At 44.4% G+C, this 22,480-nt stretch overlaps 1 protein-coding gene across 2 annotated transcripts in view; it reads right to left on the bottom strand.

Moving 5' to 3' along the window:
• Window positions 1–22,480, bottom strand: part of LOC125450440 (FERM and PDZ domain-containing protein 1) — a 133,782-nt gene that overhangs the window by 41,867 nt on the left and 69,435 nt on the right. For both annotated transcript variants that reach the window (XM_048526445.2, XM_048526437.2), the window contains exons 9-13: window positions 22,118–22,237; window positions 19,989–20,125; window positions 17,071–17,197; window positions 9,371–9,466; window positions 9,097–9,279 (exon numbers count right to left, since the gene is read on the bottom strand). In XM_048526445.2, coding sequence (XP_048382402.2) covers window positions 9,097–9,279; window positions 9,371–9,466; window positions 17,071–17,197; window positions 19,989–20,125; window positions 22,118–22,237 — 663 coding nt within the window. The remainder of the gene's footprint in view (window positions 1–9,096; window positions 9,280–9,370; window positions 9,467–17,070; window positions 17,198–19,988; window positions 20,126–22,117; window positions 22,238–22,480) is intronic.

Here is a 22,480-nt window from a genome sequence, read left to right as displayed (position 1 = left end):
CTTAGAGTCACAGAACTACTTCAGCCCAAACTGGCGATGAGTCTAGTTTTCACAATTAATCTGGGCATCAACTGGAAAGGATGAGAAACGGCTGTGCATGTGAATTCAGCCTGCACTACAGCCACCAGCGAATGTGCCAAGTGATCCTGACACACAGCAGATACAGGCAACGCTTCAGAAAACACAGCCCTGGTGTTGCTGCAGTATGTCATTGAGAAAACATCTAGGGATCAAACGTGATACCAAGGATATGAACAGAATCGTTCAGATTCAGACACTGTTGCTAAGGAGATAGATGGAGTCTATCTAGCTCAGGACTAGAATTTGGAGCAGGACCTAAAGACAGTGTAAACTGCTTTCTCTTCACAGATGCTGCTGGACCTGCTGAGTTTTACCAGCGATTTCTGCTTTGGTTTCTCATTTCCAGCATCCACGGTTCTTTGTGTGTTTTTTGTTCTGTTCAGGACCTGAAGACAATGGCTTTGGTCTTCTCAATGTCAATAGTCTATATCAGCAATGGTGGAAGAGATCAAGTGGCAACTGATTCTAGAGAGATGCTTCGATGTTATGTCCCACGTCAAGCTGTGTCCTGTAAGTAGAAGATTGTTTAATGAAAGGTGAAGGTACCAATAGTTCAGCTTGCAGCTAATTATTGATCCTGACCAAGGCCACAACCTGCCTTAAGACCCACCGTGAGTATAATGAAATAAGCAAGGAATCCAGTGGTTTAGGAATAGTGGATCCTCCAGCATAAGACATCGTGTGCCCCTTATTGTAATTTTTGCTTAACATTCTGCACAGGGTACAGTACAGTGTGTAATCTGGGAGGACTCTCAATGAATACAATGAAGGGTCACTTGATTAAATCTCGGGATAGCAGGGGTGTCCACTGATATATTGAAGATACCGGTTTGTAATCTCTAGAGTTTAGAAGAATAACTGGTGATCACATTGAAGCAAAAAAAATTCTGACAGGGGATGGTCAGGTGAGTGAAGATAGCTGTTTCTCCTGATTGGTGAGTCGTGAACCAGGACAATCCAAGATAGTGGCAGAGTAGGATGCTCCAGCCGGAGCTCATCCATTCCATCCATTTATTTCTCATTTTCTTCTCTTTCATCTGTTTTTCTTTTGTTCTTTTGTTCTTTGTGTTTCTTTCCTGCCTCAGAACAGACCCAGTGAGGTGGCTGTGGCAGTGTCTTGGCCCAGTCTTTCAGTGGCTCATGGAGTATCTCGGCCTGGTCTCTCTGCGGCTTGTGGTGCGTCTCGGCCTGGTCTCTCTGCTGCACGTGGTGAGTCTCGGCCTGGTCTCTCAGCGGCTCGTGGTGCGCCTTGGCCTGGTCTCTCTGTGGCTCGTGGTGCGCCTCAGCTGGTCTCTCGGCGGCTCGTGGAGAGTCTCGGCCTGGTCTCTCAGCGGCTCGTGGTGCGCCTCAGCCTGGTCTCTCTGCGGCTCGTGGTGGGTCTCGGCCTGGTCTCTCTGCGGCTCGTGGTGCGCCTCAGCTGGTCTCTCGGCGGCTCGTGGAGAGTCTCGGCCTGGTCTCTCTGCTGCACGTGGTGAGTCTCGGTCTGGTCTCTCTGCGGCTCGTGGTGTGCCTCGGCCTGGTCTCTCAGCTGCTTGCAGTGAGTCTCAGCCTGGTCTCTCTGCAGCTCACGGTGACTCTCGGCCTGGTCTCTCTGCGGCTCGTGGTGCGTCTCGGCCTGGTCTCTCTGCGGCTCGTGGTGCGCCTTGGCCTGGTCTCTCTGCGGCTCGTGGTGAATCTCGGTCTGGTCTCTCGGCGGCTCGTGGTGAGTCTTGGCCTGGTCTCTCTGCGGCTCGTGGTGCGCCTCGGCCTGGTCTCTCTGCGGCTCGTGGTGCGCCTCGGCCTGGTCTCTCAACTGCTTGCAGTGAGTCTCAGCCTGGTCTCTCTGCAGCTCGCGGTGACTCTCGGCCTGGTCTCTCTGCGGCTCGTGGTGCATCTCGGCCTGGTCTCTCTGCGGCTCGTGGTGAGTCTCAGCCTGGTCTCTCTGCGGCTCGTGGTGAGTCTCGGCCTGGTCTCTCTGCGGCTCGTGGTGCGCCTCGGCCTGGTCTCTCAGCTGCTTGCAGTGACTCTCGGCCTGGTCTCTCTGCGGCTCGTGGTGCATCTCGGCCTGGTCTCTCTGCGGCTCGTGGTGAGCCTCAGCCTGGTCTCTCCGCTGCTCGTGGTGAGCCTCGGCCTGGTCTCTCTGTGGCTCGTGGTGAGCCTCAGCCTGGTCTCTCTGCGGCTCGTGGTGCGTCTCAGCTGGTCTCTCTGCGGCTTGTGGTGAGTCTCGGCCTGGTCTTTTGGCAGTATGTCGGCCTGGTCTCTCGGTAGCTGATGGTGGTGTCTTGGCTTGGCATGCAAGTGGGTCCTGCCCAGGCATGTTCCCAACGGCGTTGTGTCCCAATATGCAAAGACCAAACAGAAAAGGAAGTGTCTCCCATACTCGCGTCTGCGAGAACAGGCATCTGAGGTCTCCAGGCAGGCGAGGTAAGCAGAGGACTCAAAGACTGCTGAGCTTTTAACTTAATTCCTTTACTTTCTAGTTTAAATTAAGAAAGACTTTAACGTTAAGCATTAACTTATCTCTATGTTTCTTTATTTCATGAAGGTAATGCTTAGCTTTTTAAGCTGTTTCTCTTGCTACTTTGTACCCAAGATTTTTGTGCCTAGATACCTTGTTACCTAATATAATACCATGTGTGGCAACATTATACACTTTTCACTGTTCTCTTGTACTTCAGTACACACGACCAAAAAAAATCTAAATATAAATATAAATCAGGGTGACACAAACTCAGAATAAAAGGTAGGCTGTTCAGGACTGACAGCTGTAGAAAATATTCACTCAGAGGACGGCGAATGTTTCAAATTCTCTACCCCAGAGGGGTGTGGGCATCGTGGGAAAATGGCATTCAGAGACCACAGTCACTCGTGATCTCATGGAATAACAATGCAGGGCCAAGGGACTGATTATCAACTCGTGCTCTCATATCTCACACTCCTAACTTTTCCTCAAATGTGACATCAATTGGATTTTGAATCCCTGAACAATCCTTTCTTCCATGTGTATAAATGGCTGACACGTAAATATAAAAAGTATTCAAATTCTCTGTTCAGGACTTGTTGATTGATTGCCAGCCAAACTTGTTAGAAGTCTGGACACGCCACATATGGTCAGAGGTAGCTCCCAGTCCTAAGGTTTATGTTTCAAGCCCTGCCATTTTGTGGGATCTTGCTGTGCAAATTTGTAATGTAAGTTACACTAAATGACTGCACTTCAAAGACTTCATTTATTTTGAAGCATTTGGGACGTTTTGAAATGTGCTTTAAAATGTAAGTTTTTTTTATTTTAAAAACAGATCACACTTTCCTCAAATAAGAATCAATGAGAGATAGCATCACCTATTCATCCTGCTGATAATTTAAGAATATCAGGGAAGCTGCAAATCTCAGTGCATTAATTAATTAGACTAGACACCAGACGAAGAATTTCTCAATCAGGGACAACATAGTCAACAGCTTAATAAAATCCAAAATACCTGCAGATGCTGGAAATCAGAAACAAAATTCTGAGGAAGGCGGCTCTGGACCTGAAATGTTAACTGTGATTTCTCTCCACAGATGCTGCAAGACCTGCTGAGATTTCCCAGCAATTTCTGCTTTTGAAGTCAGCAGTTTGCTAATGATGTCTTCACGGAGATTTCCCAGACCAGCACCCAGACACTGCAAAGACTGAGATGGGCATCTCTTTTTGCTGGATGGACGCTGCCTCCTGTTGGCTGCTCCACTCTGTCTCACGTCCACCCCTCGCAACTCCTCTTGCCGCCCCACTCATCTACAGCCCACTCATTGCGGCCTCCCACCCCAACCCCTCGCTGACCCTCCTGCTGCCACATTCATTGCTAACTCCGTTCCTTCCCTCATGCTGCCTCCAGTTCATCTCCAACGTCACCTTCTCCCCCCTCACCCCCCAGTCCAACTGAACCCCTGTGGCATCCAGGGCAGAGACGGGGGAGGGAGAGGGTTACAGGTGCTGAGCAGGATAGGGCGGCACAGTGGCTCAGTGGTTAGTACTGCAGCCGCACAGTGCCAGGGACCCGGGTTTGATCCCATCCTCGGGTGTCTGCGTGGGTTTCGTCCGGGTGCTCCGGTTTCCTCCCACATTCCAGAGATGTTCGGGCTAGGTGGACTGGCCATACTGAATTGCCCGTAGTGTTCAGGGATGTGTAGCTTAGGTGGGTTACAGGGGGATGGCTCTGGGTGGGATGCTCTGAGGGTCAGTGTGGACTTGTTGGGCCGAAGGACCTGTTCCCACACTGTAGGGATTTTCTTCTTCACTGAAAAAAGGTGGCGCGGCGGGGGTGTTGGGATTAGGTTGGTGAGAGGTCACCCGACAGCAGACGCACAACGTTATGTAGTGCAGGGGATCACGTATGGAGTTGGTATGGATGCCAAGTGTAGAGTAATGGGTTAGTATCAGAAACAATATACAGCAATGATGGAATCAGGTGAGAGCACATCGCTAGCTGGAGAGATCTGGACTGTGTGCACGTGAGAGTGTGGTGATGATGGGGTAGGAGTGCAGAAAGTCAGGCTCACGTCAAGGCACGATGGATGTCTATCTTTAGCTGTAAATGAAAAGAGTTATTTTAAAACAGACTGTGGACTGGAGAAGCATGCTTCTAGGGAAATAAAGTGTGGAGCTGGATGACTGCAGCAGCATTAGAGGAGCGGGAAAATTGACTGAAGAAGGGTCCTGACCCGAAACATTAAATTTCTTGCTCCCCTAATGCATCCTGGCCTGCTGTGTTAATCCAGCTCTACACCTTGCTATCTCAGACTCCAGCATCTGCAATTCCTACTATTTCTGATGCTTCTGGGGAAATGAGACAACCCCAAGTAACTCTTTTACACACTGACCACATAACAGAGCACCACGTTTCTATTCAGTGTAAAGGATTATAGCCATTCAGTGCCAATTCACCCTCACAAGTTCCACCACAGCGACCATCCCATCACCAAATCACACTTTGCTTATCTGTGCATAGTACTTGACACTGGTCCGGCTTCCTCAGAGCTAGTTCTCAGGGTGAACAGAACATCTAACACTCCTCTTTATAGTTGTCAGCCAGGGCTCCCTGAGTGGATCAGGTTAACAGCCCCAATCAGGGAACTCATATTCTAAGCTGACCTTTTTACAATTACTTCACATACATTCTCATATCAGCCCAGAAAACTCCGGGTCATTCCCCTAGGCCCCAAATGAGTCCATTATGTCAAAGGCAGGCAGTGAAGAGGGGTAATTCCTTTAATGTGTAGAAGGGAACTTTCTTGATCTGTATGTTTTGGGGTCAGTGAGGAACGAGACGGCGCTGGTTCGAGTTCTGGGGAATGAAGTGTGGCAGACAGAGGAAGTTTCAAGGCAGCATCGAAAATATGCGTATCACAAAAATGATTAAGTTTTGAGAGAATTACAGGAAAGCTCAAGCAACAGACCCCTACTCCTGAAAACTAGTGGAGCAATAATTTCTTGCGGCTCCACAACAGATTTGGTCCGTTGTGAGTAATAATAAATATAAAGACGGGCCTTTGAAAAGGAGACAGTTTGGCTACAGACTTGAGAAAGGAGAGAAGAAAGGAAATTGAAAACTATAGCTATCCTGATGACTTAAGATTTTGACCACAGATGCGGCTCCTTTGTGCCAGTGTTTTTGATGCTACAGGTGCTGGTTTGGTTAACATATTTTGTACAGACACACACACACATGGACACACACACAGATATGCACATCGACACACATAGGCACACGCACAGACACATTCTACGACTGCATTGATACCATTTTTGTGCGTCATGAGCACATGTAGTAGAAAGATCATGGCATCAGTCAGTGCTTAATCCTGATTGGATGCCAAAATTGCCATGTTTGAAACTATAGCCCCAGCTAATGTCCTTTTTTAACCTCAAACAGCTGAACATACATTTGACAGACGGTAGCAAGGATTAGGTAAAAGGATTATCAACTGCTTTCCAGTTATTTGTGGATTGATTTCTATTGACTTTGAGTCTGTTGGAGGACTATAACATTTCTGTTGCTATTTATAGTTGGTGACATTAGCAACATGAAGCAATGTTGCCAATGATGGAAGATATGGTCTGGCTCCAAGGGACTGGTCAGGTCACTTGCTCCCAGTGATCAATGTTGATGGGCTTTGTGATAGTCCACATAACATACACCATAGGGCTCTTGTTAAAACAGATGTCTTGTAGCTTATGAAGAACATTACTTACATAGTTACAATATCACACACATACACAATCTTAATTCTGTGCCTACAGATGTTACTGTCCACTATATATCCACGCCTGGCTGAATGAAGACACTACTCATGTCTCTATTATACAGAGTGACTTAAGGCGAGGTGGATATCTTTATACCGGAATGTCACATGTCTTCAAGGTACTGTTCTTTCTGGCCTGGCAGACACTATCCATTCTAATGCCTGGGCGTGGAGGGTGACAGGCAGAATTATCAGGAGCGATGCAGAGGGGAATAAATCTCTCACAATGGGAGGAAGGGAAAGGGGGCAGGAAGGGAGATCTCTGCAGAAACCCTCATCACTCAGGGTCTTAGGGAGTGATTCTCTCATCCAAACCTCAAACAGGAACAGTGAGCGCAATATTTCCAAAGAAATGTCAACCCTGTTGCCAAGTCTTCATTCCTTAGAAAAGGACAAGCCTTCTGACGCCTTGCTCCTGTATAGCTCTGTAAGGACTGGTCCTTTTGAAAGGCCCTGTCAAAGTGAGGGGAGCCCTCCTTGTCCTCTCCCGTCAGAGAGGTTCCTCTCTCCGTCTCTTCCAATGTCTGTCCTACTGATAGTGGAGAGCAAGAGGTCCTGCACCTACTGCCCTTTCCAAAACTGTCCCACCGTCTCAGCCTCCTGCAGCCAACATTAACCTCCAAACTCTGTCACAAACACAACAGCACATTCCAAACAACTCTCCCTAAGGACAAGCTAATCAAAGTGCAGTTCAAAATGTGACTATTCAAAGGGTCACAGAACAGCAGGTTTGCTAAAGCTTATCCTTTCAACAGAGAACAAGGAAGACATTCATTGGCCCATTTTAATATTTGTAGATTACTTCAGTCCATTAAAAACTATTTTACTTTTTCGTCATGACTGGGCTTACACAGGGACGCACCAGCAGCTTAAAGTATAAAGGAAAGCTAAGTATGCTGAATTTTATAAATCTAAAATGGAAAGTTTTGTGCAATTCTGGATAGAAGGACTTCAGTAGTGGGGAACTTGGAGAACTTCACTTGCAGCAGTGAAGAATAGAATCCCTACAGTATGGAAGCAGGCCCATCGACCCATCAAGTCCACACCGACCCTCAGAGCATCCCACCCAGACCCATCTCCCTATTATGCACCTAACCTACACTCCCCTGAACACAATAGCATGGTCAATCCACCCAGCCTGCACATCTTTGGACTGTGGGAGGAAACAGGAGCGCCCAGAAGAAACCCATGCAGACACGGGGAGAATGTCCAAACTCCATGCAAATAGTCACAAATAGGTGGAATTGAACCCAAGTCCCTGGCGCTGTGACATAGCAATGCTAACCACGGAGCCATCATGCTACCCAGTGGTAATTAGAAGGCTAGTTAATAGAGACAATCAGAATGGTGAAGGGTAAATAAGGATGAATTACCTGCAGGGACAGAAAGGCCGGTAACCAGACGGCACAGATTTATACTAATTAGCTACAGTAAGGAAAGATTGAGGAGAAGTTGTTTTATGAGGCGAGTTGGGATAATCTGAGATGCATTGCCTGAAAAAAATAGTGGAAGCAGATTCAACAACATTGTTGAAAAGGAAATTGGAGAAGTAGTTGAAAGAGGAAAAGACACAGCGTTATGAATATAGGGTCGGTGGGGGGGGGGGGGGGGGGGGGGGGGGGGGGGTGCGGGTGGTGGATGGTGGAGTGTGATTAATTGACCAGCTCTACAATAGAAGAAGAATGGGTGGGATGCACTGAATGAGCACCTTCTGTGCTGTATCATTCTGTGACTCTATGTCAGCCTGCACTGTCTCATCAGCTCACACTGATCCTCAGAAAGCTCACATCATCTCTTATCAGTCCACGTCACCCCATTATCAGTCTGCACCACTACATTACTACCCCCCAAACCAGGCTGTATTGCACCGTATCAGCATGTGTCATCCCGTGTCAAACCACATTGGCCCATATCAAACCACATTTCTCCACAACAGATCACACACATCAACAGGTGGCAGGTCCCTGTTTTGCAGCAGTGTCAAGCTGAAGAAGCGGGATTGTACAGGCTGGGAAAGGGGAGGCCAAACGTCTTCCTGTGGGTGCTGGAGGAGCACACCACTCCCCCCACAGTGAGGGATTTCTCTTCTCTTTGCAGCGGTTGATCAGGTTCATGCTCCAGATCGGCCTGGCCTGGCTGTAAATTTGCAGAGGTATCTAGTGCTCAGGCCTGAGTTAAAATTACAGTCAGGTCTCTTGATGTTGGAACCATGGAGGGCCCAGTGCAGGTAAGTGACGAGAAGCATCTGCCATCTGCCTGACAGTGGGCAAAAGGAAGAGTCACTCTGAAGTAACTTTATTGCAAAATGTTTGCAAACTGAGGGTAGGAGTAACTGATGAACAAATCTTACTACAGCACAGCAGCCAGGATTTGACCAGACAACGCCTTAGAATCATAGAATAGAATCCCCACAATGTGGAGGCAGGCTATTCTGCCCATCGACTCCACACCAGCCCTCTGAAGAGCACTGCACCCAGACCCACCCCGCTACCCTATCCCTATAACCCTACATTTCCTCAGCCTGCACATCGCCTGGCCATTACGGGTAATTTGGCACGGCCAGTCCAACCTGCACATCTTTGTGACTGTGGCAGGAAACTCATGCAGATACAGGGAAAATGTACAAACTCCACACAGACCGTCACCCCAGGGAGGAATTGAACCTGGGTCCCTGGCGCTATGAGGCAGCAATGCTAACCACTGAGCCACCATATATATCAGAAAGCCTTATTATCAGTTAGCATAAATAGTCTTTACCTTCACATCCACGAGGTAGATGCTCACCATGCTGACCTTCTCACACTCGAAGGTCAATTCCAACTTCCTGATGTTGTTGAAATTTGTTAACTGGTTTATAATATTGAGCTTGCTATTAATGACTTGGCTGATACCATACTGGGCTCCTACCAACAACGTAATAAACGATTCTCTGTCCTGCAGCTAAAGAAATAGCATTTCATTAGAAACTTATTAAAGACAACAAAAAATATATAAAAAATAATGAGCCAGGTTTCTGCTTTCCCCTACATACCAGAAGAGTTGCGTTAAAGGTTTTCCCTCCATATGTTCGAAGATCACTCAGTATATTCAGGTAATTTAACCGGACCTGTGCTGCCGATATCAGTTGCTTCAAACAGAATGAACATATTTTAGTTTACTTGCGTGAAAATTTATGCAATATGAAAAGGTGCCCCCAGCAGCGATGCACATGTGGCAGCATTTATCAAAAACAGTCTAAGACTTTCGATGGAAAATAATGAGAATCCCGCCTGGAATTTTCTGATTAGTGATTCAGTACAAAGACATGCCGACAGAAAACACTTATCAACAAATCATATTATGCATTCACAGCAGGTATGGCCCTGTCGCTACACCTTCCTCAAATTCAATCTTGCATGTTAATTAAGACTCGACAATAACTCTCTCCTTCAATGCATAAAATATGATTTCCTACATTTCTTTCCCAGACGTAATGATTATTCTGAATTTTCAGATTTCTAGTTAATTTGCAGTCTTCGCATTTTTGAATCCACAACTTTATTTTTTAACAGATTAATCCAGTCGAGTTTATTACTATAAAACAGTGAAGCACCATTTTCTCTGATTTGAAAGAAGTTAATGGAAAATCCACATGATGAATGCACCTTTTTTTTATCTTTCCTGCATGGATTTAAACAACTGCTTTACGAAAAAAAAGCTGACAAATGAGTTTTAAAATCAAACAACTGATGTATATTCATGAAGCTCAATTTATCAAAGATATTATTTGACCTGTGAAGAATTGGCTTTCCTAGCTGGGTGCCTGATCACAGCTGGGGATCACAGAGCGGCTGATAGATAATGATGAGCAAGTTCAGTGGCTGATCGACTTTAATCACTCATACGCAAAGATATTGAAGTGTTTAACTGGGCCTATTGTATGAGAAGCTTTAATTAAAACTTATGCCTTAATTATTAAATATGGAAAATATGCAGCTTTGAAACTGCAATTCCTGGGAATGCAATCTTGCTTAAAGTACTTTTTACAACCTACCTTCATTTATTTGTGCTGGTTACAGTGGAATTTCCCATATCACAGCTGAATAGGAGGGTGTCTAGAGAGGGGCAGCAGAGGGCAGGAGCAGTGGATAGTACTATGCAGTTGAAGTCTCTTAATGAGAAATAGAGCAGCAGAAAAGGCAAACACACAACCAGGTGAAAAGAATATGGGTTTGTAGTTCAAGTTGGACAAGGTTCCTTAGCTAGAGAGGGATGAGACTGTCAGGGTATTGTAAAACAATTAAAATTATTAAAATGTAATATATGGATAAAAAAAATTGAAGGATGATAAATGAGAATCCTGCACTGTTGCAGCTGCTCAGATTAACTTGAAGCACTTGGAATGGGAGGTAATACCCTGATGTGCATTAATGATTGGCTAACCGATAGAAAACAGAGCATAGGAATAAATGGGTTATTCTCACATTGGCTGGCTGTCATTACTGGGGTACCACAAGGATCAGTACTTGGGTCCCAGCTGTTAACAATGTAAAACAATGATTTGGATGTGGGGACCAAATATAATCATTCCAAATTTGAGATGGTACGAAACTAAGTATGTTGTGACGATGATATAAAGCAGCTTCTGCAGGATTGGGACAACCTTTAATGAATGGGCAAAAATAAGGCAGATGGGAGATAATATGGAACATGTGAGGTTATCCACATCGACAGGAGGAACGTATGTGCAGAACTTTTCTTAAATGGTAAGAAATTGGAAAGCGTACATGTACAAAGGTACCTGGGTATCCTTGATATTAAGTCAGTGAAAGCTGATATACAGGTGCGGTAAGATATCAGGAAGGCTAACAGAATTATGGTCTTTACTACAAGAAGATTTGAGTACAGGAGTAGTGAGGCCTTGCTTCAATTCTGTAGGAGTTTGCTTAGACTACACCTGGAGTATTGAGTGTAGTTTTGGTCTCCTTATCTCAGGAAATTATTATTGCCATAGAGGGAATGCAACAAAGGTTCACCAGACTTGTTCCTGGGATTGTGGGATTGCCTTATGAAGACAGATTGGCCAAACTGGGCCTGTGTGCTCGAGAGATTCAAAGAATGGAGGATGATTTCATTGAAATTTATAAATTACTTAAAAGGGTAAATGGTAGATGCAGGTAAGATGTTTCCCCTGGTTGGGATGTCGAGAGCCATGAAAATGTAAAAATAAAAACAATACCACAGAGGCCTAATGTGGTGATTTTTAAATTTACTCAGAGGGTTGTGAACCTTTAGAATTCTCTACCACAGTGGGATATGGAAGCTCAGTCTCAACTTTTGTTTAGGGTAGAGATTGATACATTTCTGATTACCCATGGTGTACAGGATAATGGGGATGGGGTGAATAAAGAATATTGAAGCGTTTGGTTAGCCATGATGGATAATGGCCTATTCCAATGTCCCCGTGACCATGAAAATGCACTACAATAAAAATGGATCACGATAAGGAAGTGAAGGGAAGAGAAGATCAGTTGGTTTGTTTTAAATGAGCAGTAGGGAAATTATACCCCTATCATATTCAGTGTGAACAACTGACCACTAGTGTTAATCTTCATGGGTCAGTGCAAATGCTACCTCTCTGAACTCTCCAGTCACTGGTCCTCTACTGTGCTGTGACAGAGGCTTTGTCCCGGGGCATAACTGTAATTTCAGATGTGAGCTTGTGACTGGTTCCCCTCCCACATGCTTGGCATATTCAGCTTCTCTACCTACCCCTCTCAGTTGCAGCACAACATAATGCTTTCTGGCAAGTCTTTTTTTTCTCTTATTTATTCACAGAATGCAAGTGTCAGGCTGTCATTTACTGCCAGTCCCTGACTGCTTTTAGAGAAGGTGGTGGCGAGACGGATTCTTCAATTCAACTGAATGGTGTGTCAAAGCACTTCAGAGGTCATATTGCAACAGAGCTGGAGTTAGACTGGGTGGGGAAGTCAGATTTCCACCCTCAAAGAAAATAAGCAACCCTGATGTTTTTTTTTCTTAATGACAACCAGGTAGTCTCATGATTGTCATTACAGATGTTAGCTTTTTAATATATTTAATTAACCAAATTTAAATCCCCCAGCAGGGATTGAAACTCCTGACTGCTGGATCATTAGTTGCGGCCTCAGTATTGCTAATTTAGTGAATAACCGCTATGTGAAACCCTCACAATAAACTAGAATAAACCCGTTGCATACAGTTCACTTCTATCAGTGTTGCCCCAACACTGAAGAATTACTTCAGATGGTTTACCAATAGCTTTGTGGACTCATCCAGTGAATACTGAGCCTTGCAACAGGGCTCTGTCCTTGTCTGTCTCAAGTTACTTGCTGTTAGCACAGTGGCAGTCCAATTGCTGTTGCTCACTCTTACCTTCGTGTTAAAAAATTAGGGATTCAAGTCCCAACATAAAGACTTCAGCGTATACAAGTCAATATTTTGTGCAGTACCTAGGAGGTCACACTGCCGTCATTTGGATGAGATATTAGATCAATGCCACATCTTCCACCAAAGGGAATAAAAAGAGATTCCATAGTACGATTTAGAGAAGAGCAGTGGCATACTCCACATGTCTTGACCAATACTAAGCCAACATGCAACAGCTTGGTTAGTTGTCTTGCTGCTGTGTGGGGAAGCTAGTTTTGTGGAAATTGGTTGCTGTGATTCCTATTGCACAACAATGACAACATCTCAGAATAGGTTCACTCACTCTGAAGTATTTGTGACTTCTGGTGTGAAAAAGAATGATGCAAATACATGGCTTTCTTTCCTTTAAACAGGCCTCAATGACCTTGGGTTAAGGTATAAAAATTTAGATTCTGCTCTCGATGACAGCCATCACCTCAGGCTGGATTTGAGGTGGGGCGACTGGAGAAAATAGTCAGTTTAACAAGAAATGTAATACTTGGAAATGAATGTACTGGTGCCACACTGAAGCTCCATTCTGAAGCGTACAAGAGGGGCAGATCAGTATGTGTCTTTTGCCAGTTTTACAGGTTTGTCTTTCTGGGTAGGACAGTGCCTCACTGTGATGCCCCTATGGTTGAATACAGCAACCCCTCACTACTGGAGTTCACACAAGAGGAAAGGAAACTTGGACAAAGTATCGAAGAATGAGTTAAAGCTGCAAAACTAAACACTTGGAACAGGCTAACAGCTTCAGGAGATGGACATGGAGAAAACAGCAGAAATAAGTAAAGATGTTAAGTTGTCTTCTCTTTAACTAATTCACAAATCCAGATCCGATCTGGAATGCAGCTCAGACTCATGATTAAGAGGCTTTAATAAGTAACAAATAAAGATTTCACTGATTCTTAGGAGGCAAAAAATGCTCACATTTTACACCCTGCTGCTTTAGCACTAGCATTAAAGTGTGAAGGGGAATATTTTCCCTTCTGTACCAAACTAGAAACTTATGCACTTGCGATAACAACCTCTTCATTGTGTTGTACTGAAATCCTACATTGTTTGGCAGCCTGAGCTTTGCAAGGAATGGAACTGTGAGTAAGTGAGAACACCAAGGTCAGCAGCCACTTCTCCTGCTTGCTCAAGTCCAGCCCCTAACCCAGCCTACCCTGTGCTTGGTTTTGCTGATCCAGTTACACCGACAGAGTTGAGATGGTCGTTGAGCTTCTTCCCGCGGCACTGGGCGTTCCTCCACAGAGCTGATGCTGACCTCAGCAACGTGGCAACCTCAGATGAGGCTGGCATGGTCTGGTGATGTGCACCTCCCCCCCCACCCCACTGCTGGACCTGGGGGAAATAAGACATCCCAGGTCTGTACCACGCTGCCCAACAGGACCTCCAGGATCACACCCACTAAGCAAGGGGCACTGATCCCCCATCCACCGTATCCAGGGTAAATGTCCAGAACCACGTGAGGCAGCTCGGCCCTGACAATGCGTGTCCCAGTACAGAACAGGCTCTGAAAGAGGGTGCGGTGCCAGGGATACTGGTCAATTTCGGGATATCTGGTGAGCAGCAAGCTGTTCTGGGGAACTGCAATGGGTAAGGTGGGACTAGAATTGATCAAGAAGGACTACCACAGGGGCGGAGTAAGGAGTTAATGAGCCAAGTTTGGGAAGATACAGCGAAAAAATTGTGCTAAGCCTAATGATGGGAGAAACCTCCTGACAAGAACTCAATACATCTCACAATTAGGCAAAACAATACAAGATTCAACCCAACAAATGAACAGCAGTTCAATAGGCAGGGCCCTAAGATAATCATGTGAAGTCCACCCGACGAAGGGGCAGTGCTTTCAAACAAATCTGTTGGACCATGACCTGGTGTCATGTGACTTCTGACATGGATACCATTGGCTGGGCCAGCATTTATTACCCACTCTGAGTTGCCTTGGAGAAGCTGGTGTTGAGCAGCCTTCTTGAACTGCTGCAGTCCATGTGCTGTAAGGGCTACCAGCCACGGTGCTGCTTGGGAGGGAAGCCCAGGATTTTGACCTAGTGATACTTAGAGTTCCAAGACAGGATGGTGTGCGACTTGAAAGATAACTTGAAATCAGGTAGAGGCGTTCCCATGCACCCTCTGTTTTACGATGATTTCTGTAGGTTAATCTGCCCTTCAACTATTCTCGGGCTAGAGTCCAAGAATTTCCACTGGCAGTCTTTATTAACAATGCATAAATGATGATCCTGGAGCAGTTCCTCAAACAACCTTACAGCAGGTAATAAATGCCAAACTCACAGTTACACAGTAACTTACCTTCAGAAGCTCCATTATATTTTCACCAAACCCTTTTAACACATCTTGCAGTATAGAATGTGTGAGTGATAATGGAAACTGCAGATGCTGGAGAATCCAAGATAACAAAGTGTGGAGCTGGATGAATACAGCAGGCCAAGTAGCATCTCAGGAGCACAAAAGCTGACGTTTCGAGGGTCTAGGCTTTTGTGCTCCTGACATGCTGCTTGGCCTGCTGTGTTCATCCAGCTTCACACTTTGTTATCTTGCAGTATAGAATTATGGGTTTGGGAGGCATTGCCAAAGAACCTTGGCTATAACAGTGCTCTGGTGATGGAGGGGAGCCATCATCCTATTGAACGGTAGAGAGAGTTCAACAGGATGAATGGCCTGCTCTGTTCCTATTTCTTATGATCTTGTGTTTAAGATAGTGGATATCTCCAAAATCAAATGGACAATGTCATGTTCTGGATGGTATTTAGAATATCGTGACAGTTGTACTATTCCAGACAAGTGGAAAGTATTCCATTATACTTTAACCAAAGTTAAAATGCAACAACAAATGGAATGTCCATAAACAAGTCACAAACTCCAACTGAAAACCCTGTGTAATGGCTCACTGTCTACAGCAGTTTGTCATTGTGGGAACAATCAGCACACACCCAAAGTGTTATGAGCTGACAATGTGAAAGATTGGGTCTCAAAGAGGAGGGAATTATTCTCTCCAACTTTCTACAGTTAATGATGAATCTCAATTTACTGAACACAGCCTTTCAACTTACATTGACTATTATTTCAGGTACATGAGAAAAAACAAAGAATGACTTGTATTTATACAGTTTTTATCATTAAGGGGTAGAATGGTCACTGTAGTAATATGAAAGCCAATTTGCACACAGTAACATCGTACAAATATACAAAGAATAAGAGTTAGTGACTCAACCCTTTAAGCCTGCTCCACCATTCAGTAAGATCTTGGCTAAACCAATTTTAACCTTGACTCTCTACTCCTGTATCCATCTTTCATCTCCTTGGTACTCAGGAGTCTATCTACCTCTGTCTTAAAAATATTTAAAGATTCTATATCCACTGCTTTTTGAGGAATGGAATTCCAAAGACTTTCAATTCTCAGAATGATTATTTCCTCATATCTGTTTTAAATGGACATCCCCTTATTTTTAATCTGTGATCCCTTCTAGATTTTCTCACAAGAGGAAATCCACATCTATGCTGTCACATCTCTTCAGGATCCTACATGTATCAATGAATTCATCTCCGACCCTTCTAAACTCCTCTACCATCCTAGTCTGGTAAAGCTCTGCACCGCTTCCAATACATTAATATCTTTCCATAAGTACCGTGACCAGAACTGTACACAGTACAGTACACAGGGTTCATAACAGTAACGGGAAAAGAACAGCAATTGTTTTGTTAGTGCATTGAGAGATGTCTATTAGCTAGGACACAGAAAGATCTATCCAATTTTTTGAAATACTGTCATGCAGTTGGAACATTTGCAGTCTCTGGAGAGCAGAAGGGGACCTTGCTTTAATGACCTTCTCTGCAGATGGTACCCTGGGCACTTCAGCATGTTCTCCTGTGGCACTTCAACATCAACCAAGTTAGTTGCGCTCAAGTCTCCAGAACTGGACAGGGTTCACAATGTTTGGACCCAACGGAGATTGCGCTACACACTGAGTCACAGCTGACGCAACATAACGATTTTTTAAAACAGCAAACGACCGTGCAAGTTGGAAATCTGAAATAGGCACAAGGAGGCTGAAAATATTCAGCAAGCCTGGTGGCACGTCTGAAAGGAAGAATACAGTTAACGTGGCAAATGCTTTGTCAGAACTGACAGTGCTTTGAGATGTAACAGTATTGAAACGAGTAATGAGAAAACTCAAAAGTTGGTGAGGAAAGAGCATCTGTGATTGGCTGGAAGGCAGTAAAGATTAAATTTAAAATAAAAACACTTTTACCTCTGGATAGTTTATGATAAAGAATTACCTTTTGTCCTGGTGCAACCAAGCTATGATTGTTCTTAAGATGATAGTTAATGGCCTTTCTGATATCTTTCTCCCTCATGTTGTGAAGCAGAGTTGGTGAGACAAAATTCTCAATTCCCCAATCCTTCCTGAAAATAATACAATTGCATTTAAAACAATTTAATTTAGAATCACAGAATTTTACAGTACACAAGGAGGCCATTCGGCCCATCATGTCTGTACTGGCTCCTGAAAGAGCTATGACATTTATGACAATGAAATTGAACTTGTGAGGTTTATTAGCCCACTCACCATCCTGACTGGGAAATATATCACCGTTCCTTCGCTGCCACTGGGTCAAGATCCTGGAGTTCCCTCTCAATGGGAACTGTGGGAAAACCCAGAGCATGTGGACTACAGTGGTTCAAGGTGGCAGTTCGTCACCACATTCTCATGGGCAACTAGGGACAGACAATAAATGTTGGGGCAGCCTGCGTCACCCAGGATGAACCCATGAGCTTTTTTTTTAAAAGTTCCATGTTCAATTAATTAACATTAGCGTCTTATTCCCAATGGTGGGAGAGTTGGAACAAAGAACCTTGCCTCACAGAGCCACCTGGTGATCTGAGGCTGCAACTGCATTGTGGCAGATGCCATAACAATAGGGCACGTCTGGGTGGCGTCTAGGTGGCGTTTGGGTTCTGTTCTGGAGTCTGTTTGCAAGTCGATTTGTACAAAAGGCAGAACACAATGCAGGACAACGCAAAGCAGCCATTTATATGTACACAAAACGTTGGGATGTCTGCTCTTTAAAATATAATCACGTATGGGATCGTGTGTGTTAAGTGCAAGCATTCTTTAGTTGGATGTTTAGAAATCAGGAACTGCTGTTTATGATTCTCAACCTCGGGACATCCCCAAGTCCTTTGTAACTAATAAAGTGCTTTTAAAAGGTGATCATTGTCATGATAAAAGAAACACAGAAATGTCTGACACACAGCAATGTGAACAGACAACCTGTCTCAGAGATAATGGGAACTGCAGATGCTGGAGAATTCCAAGATAATAAAATGTGAGGCTGGATGAACACAGCAGGCCAAGCAGCATCTCAGGAGCACAAAAGCTGACGTTTCGGGCCTAGACCCTTCATCAGAGAGGGGGATGGGGTGAGGGAACTGGAATAAATAGGGAGAGAGGGGGAGGCGGACCGAAGATGGAGAGTAAAGAAGATAGGTGGAGAGAGTATAGGTGGGGAGGTAGGGAGGGGATAGGTCAGTCCAGGGAAGACGGACAGGTCAAGGAGGTGTGACCTTGGTCCTTGACCTGTCCGTCTTCCCTGGACTGACCTATCCCCTCCCTACCTCTCCACCTATACTCTCCTCTCCACCTATCTTCTTTTCTCTCCATCTTTGGTCCGCCTCCCCCTCTCTCCCTATTTATTCCAGAACCCTCTCCCCATCCCCCACTCTGATGAAGGGTCTAGGCCCGAAACGTCAGCTTTTGTGCTCCTGAGATGCTGCTTGGCCTGCTGTGTTCAGACAACCTGTCTCAGTGATTTTTATAAGTAATGAACACTGGATACACTTCTTGGATTTTTATTTAAACTTTCCTTGGTTTCCCAGGAAGAATGTCACCATAAATTGCATTTCAGCTTAACATCAGTGGACTGTTTAAAAAAAAATTATTCATTCATGGGATGAGGGCATCACTGACCAGGCAGCATTTGTTGCCCATCCCTAATTGCCCAGAGGGCAGTTAAGAGTCAACACATTGCTGTGGGTCAGGAGTCACATGTAGGCCAGATCAGGTAAAGATGGCAGATTTCTTCCCTAAAGGACATTAGTGAACCAGATGGGTTTTTGCCAACAATCAACAATAGATTCATGGTCATCACTAGACTCTTAATTCCAGATATTTATTGAATTCAAATTCCACCATCTACCAGGGTTTGAACCTGGGTCCGCAGAAATGTTAGCTAACAAGGTGTAGAGGTGGATGAACACAGCAGGCCAAGCAGGAGCAGGAAGGCTGTTTCAGGCCTAGACCCTGAAGAAGGGTGATGCTACTTTGCCTGCTGTGTTCATCCAGCTCTACACCTTGTTATCTCAGATTCTACAGCATCTGCAGTTCCTACTATCCCCTGAATGTTATCTGGGTCTCTGCAGTAAACAGGCCAGTGATAATACCACTAGGCCATTGCCTCCCATGCTCCTGAGATGCTGCTGGGCCTGCTGTGTTCATCCAGCCTCACATTTTATTATCTTGGATTCTCCAGCATCTGCAGTTCCCATTATCATTGCCTCCCATACCTTGTTTTGGGTATTGAGGTCAAATTGATAGGGTCTGGGGGGAGTGAAAGTTACCTGGGCCTGTTTTTGTGTCAGAAAAATTTGAAGCTAAGTTGACTTCTTTTCCTATCCCAATTTGCAATCAGGTCTGGATAAAGTGTAAATAACTACTGAGTGCCAAGCAGGAGGTCTTCAAGTGCAAAGGGTTAAATATGAGAATCTAGGGTTAATCCCAATTAAAGAGGTAATTCTATGACATGTTAGTGAAATAACTCATAATTGAGATGTTCCTCTAACTAGGAGTTTCACAAACACTGAATGTTGTTAACAAGGAGTCTCTTTAATGAAGGGTCTCACTTCCAAGCTCATGCAAACGAAGCCTCACTAACAGCAAGTTCCTCCAAACAAGAATCTCATTAGCAATGAATCAAGGAAACTCACTAATAAAGAATCTCATTAATAAGGATTTTCAAATACAAGAAGACTAGCTAATGAAGGATCACCCTAACGCCAATTAGGCAGCTCACTAGTAAAGTGTCTCACTAATGAGATGGGTTATGAAACAGAAGGCAAGATAGTGCAATGTGAACATATCTGTGTGAAGAGCAGCTGAGGCATTGCGCAGTTCAATCTTCCGAACATACTGACTCACTCAATGTACTTCATGGAGACTTTCTGAGACTGCTTGGAGCTCAGGATGCATTCCTGAATTTGCAGCGCTGCAAGACGGATAGCAGTGTTGCATTTCATCTCCATCGCAAACTTCTCCTGCAGCACATCATTGCAACTCTGTAAAAGAGATTACTAAAGGCATCACACATAGCTGTCTAGAAAATATCTAAACAAATTGTCACCATTTATAAATGCTTTCATATAAAATTACAGAAGTATACAACAGAAAATACCCTTTGGCCAATCGAGTCTGCATTGGTCAGAAACAACGACCTAACTATTTGGAACCATCTTCCAGCACTTGCCTCGGCATCACAAGGACATTGTGTTTCTTCTGATTCTTTGAAAGATCTGTCCAATGAACCAACTCCCTTGTTCTATCATTGCAGCTCTACACATTTCCTTTACAAGTAAATATACTAATCAAAGGCTCTTTCAGTACAGTGGCAACATTCTTTCCTCTGAGCTAGGAGTTCAGGCTCCAAGCCCCACCTCCAGAGGTGTGTAATAACATCTCAAGGGGAGGTGATGGCCTAGTGATATTATCACTGGACTGTTAATCCAGAGATTCAGGTCATGTTCCAGGGTTTGAATCCTGCCATAGCAGATGGTAGAATCTGATTGCAACAAAAATTTGACTCAAGAGTCTAATGATGACCATGAGCCAATATTGGTGAAAAGCCCATCTGGTTCATTAATGTCCTTTGGGGAATGAAGTTGCCATCCTTACCTGGTCTGGCCTACATGTGACTCCAGACCCACAGCAATGTGGTTGGCTTTTAACTGCCCTCTGGGCAATTAGGGATGGGTAACAATTGCAAGCCTAGCCAGCAATGTCCTCATCCCATGGGGTTAATTAAAAAAAAACAGGTTGAATGTCATGTCAAATCTACATCCATCATTCTTTCAGGCAGTGAATTTCAGATCATAACACGCTGAATATCAAAAAAAATTCACCTCCTTGCCCTTAAATTATTCTGCTGCTGCGTGGGACCCTGAGATACATATCATATCTTCTGGAACTAGAAGTGATTGACATCCGTAGGACCCCCAAGAGGGAACATTGCTCATCTGTCCACTGCTCCATTACCTGAACCCTCTGCTTTCTGGTTAGTAGCCACAGTGAAAATGGTGAAAACAGTTTGTTTTCAATTAATCTATCAAAATTCCCCATATTTATAGAGACGTCTGTTAAATCTCCCCTTAATCTTCTCTGCTCCACAGAGAACTATCCCACCTTTCCTAGGCACTACACAACTCAAATTACTACTCCCCATAAATCAACTGTAATTTTGATCACGAATACAGAACATTGCACAATTACTGAAATTGCTGGATATACGAAAATCAAGTCCATCTAGTTCATCTTCTACAATCTTAACCATAATAATTCATCTCAAAAATTAATCTACAACAGTCACAGGCATAAAGTGTGTAATACCCCTGGAGGTGGGCACTTGGGGAGATCCAAGGTCACTCATGCCACACTTACCAAATGTCATGTGTATATAACATATTTTAAGTTGCTATTTTCTGGAAGTAATCCATGTAATTTTTACATGAATTGCCCAACACAAGCTGCTTCACTCATTCCCTCAGGGGTATCTGCCCTATGCTTCCTTGCTGAAATATTTGTTTTATTCATTTACGGGATGAGGGCATTGCTAGCCAAGCCAGAATTTATCGGCAATCCCTAATTTCCCAGAGAGCAGTTTAAGAGTCGACCACATAGCTGAGGGTCTGGATCACATGTAGCGAATTTCCTCCCCCGAAGGACATTAGTGAACCAGGTGAGTTTTTCCAACAATTGACACCAGATTCTTAATTCCAGATTGTTTAAAATTCAAATTCCACTATCTGCCATGGCAGGATTCGGACCTGGGCCCCTAGAACATGAGCTGGGTTATATGGATGAATGATCTGCTGACAATACCCCTAGGTCATCACCTCCCCTAATGTGCTTCAGCATATTAGTTTTGAATCTACTCTAGGTTACGTGTAGACTACTTCTTGTGGCTTTAGTGTTCTTAAGAAACTGAAGTATTTAGCTGTGGTTGGTCAAATTCTTTCTAAAGAAGCTGACTATGACCCTTCATGTCAAATAGGTACCTGTGAGTATAGGTATTCAAAGGCGACTGGATCTTCTTGTAAGAGTACGAGTGGATCTCTTGGCAGGAAACAAACCCTGAAGAGACATCTATAATCACGAGGCTCCCGCTTCTGGACTACCTGTGACAAGGTAGGAAACGTTTATGTTCAGAATTAATTTCTCATTGTCACACCACAGAAATAATCAACAAATCATTTTCTTTAAGCTTAATGTTTTAACCAGAAGCATTTCTCATTGGGTCCTGTTGTGATGCAGAGGAGAGACACGTCTCTGGATGAATTTGCTGATAACAGCCTAGATTTCCCCCTTTGTCCAATGAAGCCTAATCCCCACGTGCTCTTTAATTACTTCCATTGCAATGC

This window comes from Stegostoma tigrinum, chromosome 3 (assembly GCF_030684315.1).
Source record: "Stegostoma tigrinum isolate sSteTig4 chromosome 3, sSteTig4.hap1, whole genome shotgun sequence".
Lineage (NCBI taxonomy): Eukaryota > Metazoa > Chordata > Chondrichthyes > Orectolobiformes > Stegostomatidae > Stegostoma > Stegostoma tigrinum.
Note: the sequence above shows the minus strand (reverse complement) of the source record. Positions and strands in the feature narration are given on the sequence as shown.